Genomic DNA, 12,478 nt, shown 5'->3' on the forward strand with positions numbered 1-12,478 from the left:
TAAGGTGGGACAGTGGAGTTGATCTAAAGGTTCAGCCATGATCTTATTGAACTCTGGAGCAGGCTTGAGGAGCCATTCAGCCTACTTCTGCTCCTATTTCTGAAAATTCACCACCGGCATGTTCATTAAATCAACATCAAACATCCTCCACAAGCCCTGGACCAAACTTCTTGTAACGTTTCCACTGAGGTGGCATGGCGCATACAGAATCTGCTGAGGGTGGGCTGGAATAGACATCGGCAATGCACCATTACAGGTGCATGTGGCACCAAGCTGAGCATACAAGATACCCCATCCCCCGCAAGTTGGGACAGATTCTGGGGCTTCCAACTTTAATTGATTTGCTGATGGAGCGGCCCATTTAGAATTTCAGGCCCTGTGTCTCTCCCATGGCCTGTGAGCATGGGAACAAACTGTGTATCAGACATAGTGTAAAACCCATGATACACTGTGCAGGATAGCCTTCATAACTATTCTTGGTGCGGTAGCACGATCCTTTCATAGCGTCTTTTCCCAATGTTTTGGTGGAGAATTAGACAAAGAAACAAGAATGTTTGGGAGGTCGTGCAGCTTCAAATTAATTTCTAGTGACAGATCTGCAAATTGCACTTCACTGCTTGTAAATTTGATGTGTTCTTATTTAATTTTGATGACCTTATTAAGTTCTGCCAGTTAAGGATCACTTATCATTCTGATGATGCATTGAATCAACTATTAAACAGTGCTATGAGAAAGATATGCAGCAACTGAAAAATTGCATTGTCTAGTCGTACAGGAAATCTTTAGAAATTGTGTAACCTTAGAATGGATTAAGTTTACCTTTACACACATCACAAGCACACATATTTACAAAGAACTATACACACTCTACCCAATATTTACCAATGAACAAACTGATGGATAATTCTTCTTTCAAGTGGATAGTACAACAGATAACAGTGGATTACCAGTAATTCTGTGAAGGCGGATGCAGTGGCACGCAGTTTTCAAATTACAGCGATTGAGGCGACAAATGATTATTTGCCCTTGTTGGTGCCATAATATTGATTATGATGCAAATTATTGAACTGTAATTCTTTCCTTCTCTGTTATTCCTCCCCTGTCTACCTCTTTAATGTTGGCACAGGCACAGTGGGCTGAATGGCCTCCTGTGCCATGCGATTTGACCATTAATCTCTTCGTTTAAAGATAGGGGATTTTGTTTAATCTTGCAAACTATAATCAATTCTCCTTTATCAAAGATTCCTGAAGTGGGCGAAGAGGAGAAATTAGAGAAAACTACTAAGGCAACCAGGTTTTTGGGCTCTACTCAATTACAAAAGACCTGCATTGAGTTTGGTGCTGCAAAGTCATGTGAGCTACTGAAAGAACATCACCTGCTGCTTCAGTGTGTGAGGCACGGATTACATAGGTTTCCTGCTCAACAAATGATCCAATTATGCCATTAGCTCCGTACTTTGCTTGAGTACTTTTACTTCTGGTGCAATATAGAGAAAGATACAACAGGAATAAAATAGGATTTATGTTTTTCTATGTCTACATATAGAAAGCAACATTTAAAAGGGTATGAGCAATAGGACTAAATGGGCAGTTCTTTCCGAATTACCCCCTTTTATAGGGCATAATTCTATATGAACTTTTATGTTTGGAAAAAGGTGTGGGCTCATTTTACCTGGAAAGTGATTTGGAATTGACCTTCCAAGATTATAAAAGTGATTGACAAAGCTGACCCAGGCAAATCGTTCACTGTCGTTGAGGCAGGGGCAGAAGTTAGAAACAACGTCAAGGATTGTACAAGGGTTTAAGAGGCTATTAGATTTGTTTCTGGAAGGAAAAGGTGATGGAGGAATTTGGTGAGAAGGCAGGTCGATAGCATTATTTTGTCAAAATCAGAGCTGATGGCCTTTTACAAAAGCCTTTTATCTCAGTTTAAATGCTTTACAAACATAAGCAGTATTTCCTAGAAAAACTGCATAGTGTACAGGAAACTGAATGATTATGGCCTTGGAGATTGTCAGTGCACAATACGATGGTTTTAGTGAAGGACATTGTAGCTTGGTGTTTTGTGCTGTCAGTCTCAATGAATGTTTGAGTTCTAAGAATTATTTAACTTCAATTGTTCATAGATTGAAATATAAAAGCTCCGTGGCAGTATTCACAAGAGGCAGATGTTGATAATGATGGATGTGTCAGTTCTTTGCAGCACAATGCTCTGCATTTGGTTGTATGGGTTATGTGATTCCACTGTGGCATCTTCACAGAAACTGATAGTCCATACAGGTAGATTATGCACTTATACACTGCAGTGATAAAAGGGACCATTCACACAGTGTGTTAGGGATGGCAGATTTATCTCACCATTGGTTTGTCTCTTCATTTCCTGATTTGCAGATTCTTGCTGCACAATGTCACAATCCCTTGCTAATGGGACATAGGAGTTCTGCCCCTCGAGCCCATTCCGCCATTCAATTAGATCATGGCTGATCTGTAACTTCATTTACCTGCCTTGGTAAAATGATAACATGAAATGAGACCACGCTAAAGTAAGATACTTCACCATGCAACATGACGAGAAGCCTGCTATGACTGTTTCTGGTCTACGAGTCATTGGAATACATGACTGAAATCCATTATGAAAACAGAAAATGCTGGAAAACACTCAGCAGGTCAGGCAGCATCATCTGTGCAGAGAGAAACAGGTTCAGGTCGATGACCTTTCGTCAGAACCGGAAGACATTAGAGATTTAACAGTTGTAAAATACATTTGCAGCCAGGGTAAGTGGGGGCAGGGCAAGAGGGGTAGCTGGACAGAATGGGGGAAGGAAATACAGAAAGGGCAGGTCTATGTTAGGGTGGAGGGCAACAGAGAGTCACTGAAAAAAGGGATAATGATGTTGCCTGTCCTGCTGAGTGCTTTCCTGAAATCTGTTTTTATTTCAGATTTCCAGCCTCCGCAGCACTTTGCTTTACTATAATTGGTTGTTGGATCCCCAAGGCTAAAGGAAATGATGACCATGCTGCTGTGTGTCAGAGTGCCAGGCAGGGATTGGCTTAGCTAGCACACGCACCAGCAACACAGCACAAACCAGGAAGCAGGTCACCTGACCCCCTCCCCCCGCCCCCATGTCTGCAAATGGTAAAGCAGTGTTGGAAGAATAGAAACAAAAAAGAAATGCAGTACAGTATCACTGTAAAGGGTGCTGGGGTGGGGGAGGGGGTGGTTGTTAGCCCTCACCCAGTTTCAAAAAATAAGAATGAGGGGGCCAAATTTTGTAGCATTCATTCATTTTTGAAAAGAAGACCATAGTGAACATGGTGCGAAAACGAAAAGAAAACACAAGGTGATTGTGAATCTAACAAACAAACATGTTTAGGCAAAACAAGTAAATTGTCCCACTTATACATCAATATAAAGTGTACACAGTCATTTGCACAGATTATATTTCCGTGGATTCTATCCGTTCGAGCCGGGATGGTGTCCATTGCTTAATTTCGTCAGCTGTGGGGGAATTAGCCTGTGTGCTTATCTCACCAAGTTTGCTTTCTAGTGCCTGGTTCTTCTGGTACATTTCCACATAGTTCAACTGCAGCTGCTTCTGATATTTGATGACTTTCTCCTTCTCGTCCTGCCACGTCTGCCTCTCCTCCTCAAAGCGGGCCACCTGCTGCTCATGCTGCTGCCGCTCGAGCCTCAGTTCCCCCTGCAGCCGCTCAATCTGTTTCTTCAAGGTCTTCACCACATCCTCGTTCTGCCGCTGCATTTTCGCCTCGTCACTCTCGCAGGCCAGCTCGTCCCTCGGTTGCTCCGGCGGTTCCTCACTGCACCAGTTCTGGCGGCCCGTGTTGGCCAGAGCCTGCTTTAATCCTGAAATCTCCACTTCATTCTGGCCTAGCTTTTCCCTCAAGAGCTGGGCCTCGTTGGTCTTCCTCTGCAGCTCATTCTCGCACACCTCCAGCTCGATGCTCTTGGCATTGACTGAGTCTTTCAGTGCAAGGACCTGGTCCTCTTTGGCCCGCAGACCTGATGTTGCCTCCTTTAGTTGCGTCTTTAATGCCACCATCTCATTCAGTTTCTGAGCCACATCAGCCTGTGAATCCTTCATCTGCTGCTTCATTAAGGAGATCTCACCAGCCTTCTGGCATACCTAGGATAAAGACAGAGAGCACGTGAAAAATAGTCCAGCATTGCCTTGATTTTAAAATTCTCATCCTTGTTTTCAAATGCCTCCATGGTCTTGCCCCTCCCGATCTCTGTAATCTCCTGCAAACCTACAATCCTCTGAGCTATCTGCACTCATCTAATCTTGAGCACCCCCGATTTTAATCGATTTACCATTAGTGGCCTTGCCTACAGCTGCCTGGGCTTAAGCTCTGAAATTCCTTCCCTAAATCTCTCTGCCTCTCTACTTTCAAGATGTTCCTTAAAATCTATCCGTTTGATCAAGATTTTGGTCATCTGTCCTACTATCTCTCTGTGCGGCTAGGTGCCATATTTTGCATTATAACACTCCTGTGAAGCACCTTGGGACATTTTATTACATTAGAGGCACTGTATAAATACAAAATGATGTTATTTTAACTCGGAGTAAGACAAACCAGAAGGGTCACGAGTCATTTTGTTACAATCAAGTCACGTTCAAAGGCTTTCATATATTGGGTCTCACTATGCCTTTGAGGTTGTATTTACAAATAAAGAAAGTGTCCCTTTAACTCCTAAAGCTTTGTGTCTCGATGGTGTTCACAATGCAGGCTAAACTATCTCCAATGACGGAGGGGAGGAGGAAACATTATTTTATTTAGCACAGCGAGTTTGTAGAATTGGGAAAGCACTGCCTAAAAGGGTGATTGAAGCAGATTCTAACTTTTAAAAAGGGAATTGGATAAAAACTTGAAAAGAAACAATTTCTTGTGCTACTGGGAAAGAGCGAGGGAGTGGCACCAATCGGATAGCTCTCTCAAAGAGCTGGCAGAGACACACCAAGCTGAACGACCTCCTTTTGTGGTGTAAGATTCTACAATCTCCAATGAAAACACAGTCATTAAATAAAATGCCAGTGGTTTGGAATTATTTTTCACACCTTGGACGAACAGGGAAGTGATGTCAGCATCCTGACTTACTATCTGACAAACCATTTTGAAGAGAATCTGAGGTGTTTTGAATAATGAGACCCCATTAACTAGTATGAACAGAACAAAGCACACTGAAGCTGGCACACACATTCCCAGGAATTCCTCACAGTCTCAACTATACCTTTAATTGATGGGGGGCGGGGGGGCAGTTCCCAACCCAGTTCTACCACACTGCGTTCTTATTAACACAGGGAACAACAGGAGTAAGTCACTGGAGCCTGTTCCACTATATTTTATTTATTTTATTTAGAGATACAGCACTGAAACAGGCTCTTTGGCCCACCGAGTCTGTGCCGACCAAAAACCACCCATTTATACTAACTAAGGAAGGGATGGTAGGGTGAAGGAACCTTGGATGACAAGAGATGTGGAACAGCTAGTCAAGAGGAAGAAGGAAGCTTAATTAAGGTTGAGAAAGCAAGGATCAGACAGGGCTCTAGAGGGTTACAAGGTAGCCAGGAAGGAACTGAAGAATGGACTTAGGAGAGCTAGTAGGGGACATGAAAAAGTCTTGGCGGGTAGGATTAAGGAAAATCCCAAGGCATTCTACACTTATGTGAGGAACAAGAGGATGGCCAGAGTGAGGGTAGGGCCGATCAGGGATAGTGGAGGGAACTTGTGCCTGGAGTCAGAGGAGGTAGGGGAGGTCCTAAATGAATACTTTGCTTCAGTATTCACTAGTGAGAGGGACCTGGTTGTTTGTGAGGACAGCGTGAAACAGGCTGATATGCTCGAACAGGTTGATGTTAAGAGGGAGGATGTGCTGGAAATTTTGAAAGACTTGAGGACAGATAAGTCCCCGGGGCCAGACGGGATATATCCAAGGATATTAAGGGAAGCGAGGGAAGAGATTACCGCGCCTTTGGCAATGATCTTTGCGTCCTCACTGTCCACTGGAGTAGTACCAGATGATTGGAGGGTGGCAAATGTTATTCCCTTGTTCAAGAAAGGGAATAGGGATAACCCTGGAAATTATAGACCAGTCAGTCTTATATCGGTAGTGGGCAAATTATTGGAGAGGATTCTGAAAGACAGGATTTATGATTATTTGGAAAAGCATAGTTTGATTCGAGATAGTCAGCATGGCTTTGTGAGGGGCAGGTCATGCCTCACAAGCCTTATTGAATTCTTTGAAGATGTGACAAAACACATTGATGAAGGAAGAGCAGTGGATGTGGTGTATATGGATTTTAGCAAGGCGTTTGATAAGGTTCCCCATAGTAGGCTCATTCAGAAAGTAAGGAGGCATGGGATACAGGGAAATTTGGCTGTCTGGATACAGAATTGGCTGGCCCATAGAAGAAAGAGGGTGGTGGTAGATGGAAAGTATTCAGCATGGAGCTCGGTGACCAGTGGTGTTTCGCAGGGATCTGTTCTGGGACTTCTGCTCTTTGTGATTTTTATAAATGACTTGGATGAGGAAGTGGAAGGCTGGGCTAGTAAGTTTGCCGATGACACAAAGGTTGCTGGAGTTGTGGATAGTGTGGAAGGCTGTTGTAGGTTGCAACGGGACATTGACAGGATGCAGAGCTGGGCTGAGAAGTGGAGAAGTGGCAGATGGAGTTCAACCTGGAAAAGTGTGAAGTGATTCATTTTGGAAGGTCAAATTTGAATGCAGAATACAGGCTTAGAGACAGGATTCTTGGTAGTGTGGAGGAACAGAGGGATCTTGGGGTCCATGTCCATAGATCGCTCAAAGTTGCCACCCAAGTTAATAGGGTTATTAAGAAAGCGTATGGTGTGTTGGCTTTCATTAACAGGGGGATTGAGTTTAAGAGCCGCGAGGTTATGCTGCAGCTCTATAAAGCCATGGTTCGACCACACGGAATATTGTGTTCAGTTCTGGTCGCCTCATTATAGGAAGGATGTGGAAGCTTTAGAGAGGGTGCAGAGGAGATTTACCAGGATGCTGCCTGGACTGGAGGGCATGTCTTACGAAGAAAGGTTGAGGGAGCTAGGGCTTTTCTCATTGGAGCGAAGAAGGATGAGAGGTGACTTGATAGAGGGGTACAAGATGATGAGAGGCATAGATAGAGTGGATAGCCAGAGACTTTTTCCCAGGGTGGAAAGGGCTATCACCAGGGGGCATAATTTTAAGGTGATTGGAGGAAGGTTTCGGGGAGATGTCAGAGGTATGTTCTTTACACAAAGAGTGGTGGGTGTGTGAAATGCACTGCCAGCGGTGGTAGTAGAAGCAGATACATTAGGGACATTTAAGTGACTCTTAGATAGGTACATGGATGATAGTAGTATGAAGGGTATGTAGGTAGTTTGATCCTAGAGTAGGTTAAAGGTTCGGCACAACATCGTGGGCCGAAGGGCCTGTACTGTGCTGTACTGTTCTATGTTCTAACCCTACCACCTACCTACACTAGTGGCAATTTACAATGGCCAATTTACCCATCACCTGCAAGTCTTTGGCTGTGGGAGGAAACCGGAGCACTCGGCGAAAACCCATGCAGTCAAAGGGAGAACTTGCAAACTCCGCACAGGCAGTACGCAGAATTGAACCCGGGTCCCTGGAGCTGTGAGGCTGCAGTGCTAACCACTGCGCCACGGTGCAGATCATGGCTAGTCTGCATATTAATACCATCCACCTGCCTTGGTTCCATATGCTTTTATATCCTTGTCTAGCAAAAATTTATCAGTCACATTTAAAATGAATAATTTTAATCAATTCTAAATATTTTGTTTGTAAACAATTTTTTCCACAAATATTCCCCTTTACTTCTCTTCTGAAATGTTTCTGTGACAGTTACGATTGTCTTTTTAAAAAAAAAAGCATAGGGTAAATTTTCTTTTACCCTGTGTTTAGGGAATTGGCAGGTAGATAGCTTTTTATGTTTGATTTGTCCATGTCCCACCTCTCTGCAGAGTTCAGCTCTCAGGGTCTTCTGGTTGTCGATCTCCAGCAGCAACCAGAAGGTCTTGATTTTGAAGGCCTAAAGCCCGCAGGGTCTGCAGTTTCCCTTAGATTTGCTCTTGTTTTCCAGGCACGGGGCCCAGCCAGTGTTGTTTTCCCCTGTCTGGAGTTCCCCAGAGGATAGAGGACCTCTGGAACTTCTGTCAGCTTGTATGTTGGACATGGATTGGCTGAATTCATGCCAGGTGGAGATCTGGTATTGCACATCAGGGTTGGAGTGATCTCCTGGCCCAGTCAGAGAAGAATTTTCCAGATCTCTTCCCTCCTCCCAACATTGGCCTGTGTTTTTCCCTTCTCCTGGGAGTTCACATGGTTTTTAGGTGGGGCAGAGAGTGTATAATATTAGCAGAATGTGCTTGAAGCACTCAGTAGGTCTGGCAGCATCTGTGGCGAGAGAAGCAGAAAGGTCATTAACCTGAAACGTTAACTCTGTTTCTCTCTCCACAGATGCTGCCAGACCTGTTGAGTATTTCCAGCATTTTCTGCTTTCATTTTAGATTTCCAGCATCTGCAGTATTTTGCCCTTGTATAGAAAGTGTATATATTGTGATTCATGAGGTAGCACCATTGTATGGGGGCAGGTTGGATGAACCAGAGAGCTTTGGTAAATTCACAGATCTGGCAAACGGCCGAAAGGAGGAAAACCACAGGTAGCTGCCATATCTCATCTGAGGTCTGCTGCACCCATCATGTATGTGATCAATGAGATGTTTTGATTACGTTGCTCCCTCAGACCAAGCATAACACTGATAACCAGGACACATGAACCGTAGCTATGCATAATCCAACAAAATATGTGGTGTGATTGGGGCGGAGAGCTCATTCAAACACAAACAGTAGCTGAAAGCATGAATGGATTATAAAATCACTTATTTCAGTCCTAAATTTTGGTTAATAGTAAAAGTTTTGTGCTTCTCAAAGATGAAGTTATTTGTTTATTCTGCTCCTGCACAGTTACTTCTGGTTCCCTCAATGATCTATCCTTGGCCCCCTCCTATTTCTCATCGACATGCTGTCCCTCAGCAACATCGTTCAAAAGCACAGTTAGTTTTCACATGTACACTGACGATACCCAGCTCTACCTCACTAACGTCTCTCTCAATTCCTCCACTGTTGCTAAATTATCAGACTGCTTATCTGAAATTTCATCCAACTAAATAATCGGTAAGACTGCTCGGCTATGGACCAGGTGCTGGAAAGTGGGATTAGATTGGGCGGCTAGTTTTATGGGCCGGCGCAGACACAATGGGCTGAATGGCCTCCATCTGTGCCATAACTTTTCTATGATTCTACGACTGAAGCCATCGTTTTCAGCCCCTGCTCCAAATTCCGTTCCCTAGCTACCGAATCTACCCCTCCCCCTGAAAACAATCTGAGACTAAACCAGTCTATTTGAAATCTTCGTGTTATATTTGACCCAGAAATGAACTTCCGACTCCCTATTCACACCATCACCAAGACCGCCTATTTCCACCTCCGTAATATCGCCTGACCACCCGTCAGCTCATCCACTGGTGAAACCCTTATTCATGCCTTGGTTACCTCTAGACTTGACTATTCCAACACACTCCTTCAAACCTTCCTCTTTGACCAAGGTTTTGGTCATCTGACCTAAATATCCTTTTATGTAGCTCAGTGTCATATTTTTGTTTTATAATGCTTCTATGAAGTGCCTTGGGACTTTTTATTAAGTTAAAGGTGCTATACAAATACAAGTAATATTATGCTGTATTAAACTGGTTTATTATATTGTAATATCTCTGCTGCCCTCTGTTGGGAGGTGTAAATAAAGTTTCCAACATGGCTGCTCCCAGTAAAAACCTCAGGTAGTTTAACTCTGAATACACAACAGAAACAGGACGATGAGAGGATAGGATTGATTTTTTTTCTTCCATTTCATTCGAGATGATTACAGCCTGAAGAACATTGTGACATACTTTTTGGAAATGCCAAAGTCAATTTTGAGGAAGTTAGAGTGATTTGAGAGATTACTTTGGGTGTCTGCTATTCGTGTTCATTTCAACTCAAATGAGTATGTAATTTAAAAAAATATGGCACTGAAGACTTATTTTGGGACAATGGGGAAATTCAACCCTAACAAAGAAGACTAGTGTAATTATGAACAAAGGTTACACATTTGGCTTAAAGCTAACAAAATCGGAGATCAGGATAAAGTGAATGTTTTCCTCACCATGATGGAACTGGATGCATTTGAGGTGGTGTTTAACCAATATTGCCTGCAAAACCCCAGTACTATGGACTATTCTGAAATAAATAAGATTCTGGACTCATATTACAGCTCCACTAAAAATGACATTGCGCTCCGAGTTATATTTTGTGGAAGGAAGAAGTTGCCAAATGAGTCTATTGCATGTTATATTCTTGAGTTTCAGAAACTTGCTTGTCACTGTGGGTACAGTGCCAACGTAGAAGTCAACCTTAGAAACACATTCATTGGAGGCCTAAAGAACAGCAAAATCCAGGCCAAGCTTTTGTGTAAATGCAATAAGCTAATGTGGAAGGAGACCTGCAATGAGGCCAGAACCATGGAAATGGCAAGAGGGGATAGCTGCAGATTGCAAGGAAGTTCCTTTCCTGAGCCGGCAGGAGAGGTCCATCAGATTTCAGTGGGAACCAAGCCACAGCAGCCAAGTTCACAGACTCAGAGTCAGAAATTTAGATGCTATCATTACCATGGTAGCCACCAACCATTTCAATGCTGTGCCTGTGGGAAAATCAATCATATCCAGACAGCACACAGGAGTAGAGGGAACAGTTATGCTCCAGATTGCAGCAATGCACCAAGTCGAAGTCCTAGCAGACCTAAAGCTAGATCAGGCTCCTGGAAGTCCTCGAATGCGCATATGATAGATATGGAAATGGAAATTGATGTCATCGAGCAGGAAGATCAAGAGTTGTACTCAGAGAACAAGAAAAACAAAATGCCGCTGGATGCTGGGAGAATTGGAGTTTTCAAGACTGAGATAAATAGATTTTTGTTAGGTAATGGGATCAAAGGATATGGAGCTAAGGCAGGTAAATGATCACAAGAAACAACAAATAGGAGCAGGAGTAGACCATATGTCCCATCGAGCCTGCTCTGCCATTCATTATGATCATGGCTGATCTTCAGCTTCAACTCCACTTTCCTGCCCGCTCACCATATCTCTTGATTCCCGAGAGACCAAAAATCTATCTCAGCCAAAAATATATTCAAAGAAGCAGCATCCACAACCCTCTGGTGTGGAGAATGCCAAAGATTCACAACCCCTTGAGTAAAGTAATTTCTCCTCATCTCAGTCCTAGATGATTGGCACCTTATCCTGAGACTGCACCCCTGTGTTTTACATTCCCCGACCAGTGGAAACAATCTCAGTGTCTACCCTATCCAGCCCCTTCAAAATCTTATAGGTTTCAATGAGATCACCTCTCATTCTTCTAAACTCCAGAGAATACAGGCCCAATTTACTCAGCCTTTCATCATAGGACAACCCCCTCATCCCAGGGATCAATATAGTGAATTGTCGCTGCACTACCTCCAATGCAAGAATATCCTTTCTTAAATATGGAGACCAAAACTTCACACAGTATTCCAGATGTGGTCTCAAGAAGCTCTGTACAATTGTAGCAGGACTTAGAACCATAGAGAAATTACAGCACAGAAGGAGACCATTCAGCCTGTCGTGTCTGTGCTGGCCAAAAACTAGCTGCCCAATCTAATTCCACCTTCCAGCACCTGGTCCATAGCCTTGCTGGATACAGCACTTCAGGTGCATGTCCAGGTACCTTTTAAAAGAATTGAGGGTTTCTTCCTCCACCACCGTTTCAGGCAGTGAATACCAGGCACCCTCTGGGTGAAAAAGGTTTTCCTCATGTCCCCTCTAATTCTTCTACCAATCACCTGAAATCTGTGCCCCTGGTAATTGACCTCTCTGCTCGGGGAAATAGGTCCTTCCTGTCTACTCTATCTAGGCCCCTCATAATTTTGTACACCTCAATTAACTCACCCCTCAGCCTCCTCTGTTCTATAGAAAACAACCCTAGCCGATCCAATCTTTCCTCATAGCTGCAACTTTCAAGCCCTGGCAACATTCTTATAAATCTCCTCTGTATTCTGTCCAGAACAACTATGTCTTTCCTGTAATGTGGAGACCAGAACTGCACACAATACTCCAAATGGCCTAAACCAGCGTCATATACAGTTCCAGCATTACATCCCTGCTTTTGTATTCTATATGTCAGCCAATAAAGGAAAACATTCCATATGCTTTCTTCACCACTTTATCTACCTGTCCTACCACCTTTAGGGACCTGTGAACATGCACTCCAACGTCTCTCACTTCTTCTACCCCTCTCAATATCCTCCTGGTTATTGTGTATTCCCTCGCTTTATTTTCCCTCCCCAAGTGTATTACCTCAAACTTC

General features: G+C 43.5%; 1 protein-coding gene across 6 annotated transcripts in view; it reads right to left on the bottom strand.

Annotated features, from left to right (window-relative positions):
• Positions 1 to 617: 617 nt before the first annotated feature.
• Positions 618 to 12,478, bottom strand: part of LOC137368771 (leucine zipper putative tumor suppressor 3-like) — a 182,061-nt gene continuing 170,200 nt past the window's right edge. For all 6 annotated transcript variants that reach the window (XM_068028988.1, XM_068028981.1, XM_068028973.1 and 3 more), the window contains one exon: positions 618 to 4,145. In XM_068028988.1, coding sequence (XP_067885089.1) covers positions 3,438 to 4,145 — 708 coding nt within the window. In that variant the 3' untranslated portion in view covers positions 618 to 3,437. The remainder of the gene's footprint in view (positions 4,146 to 12,478) is intronic.

The sequence above is a fragment of the Heterodontus francisci genome, chromosome 1, assembly GCF_036365525.1.
Source record: "Heterodontus francisci isolate sHetFra1 chromosome 1, sHetFra1.hap1, whole genome shotgun sequence".
NCBI classification, from domain to species: Eukaryota; Metazoa; Chordata; class Chondrichthyes; order Heterodontiformes; family Heterodontidae; genus Heterodontus; species Heterodontus francisci.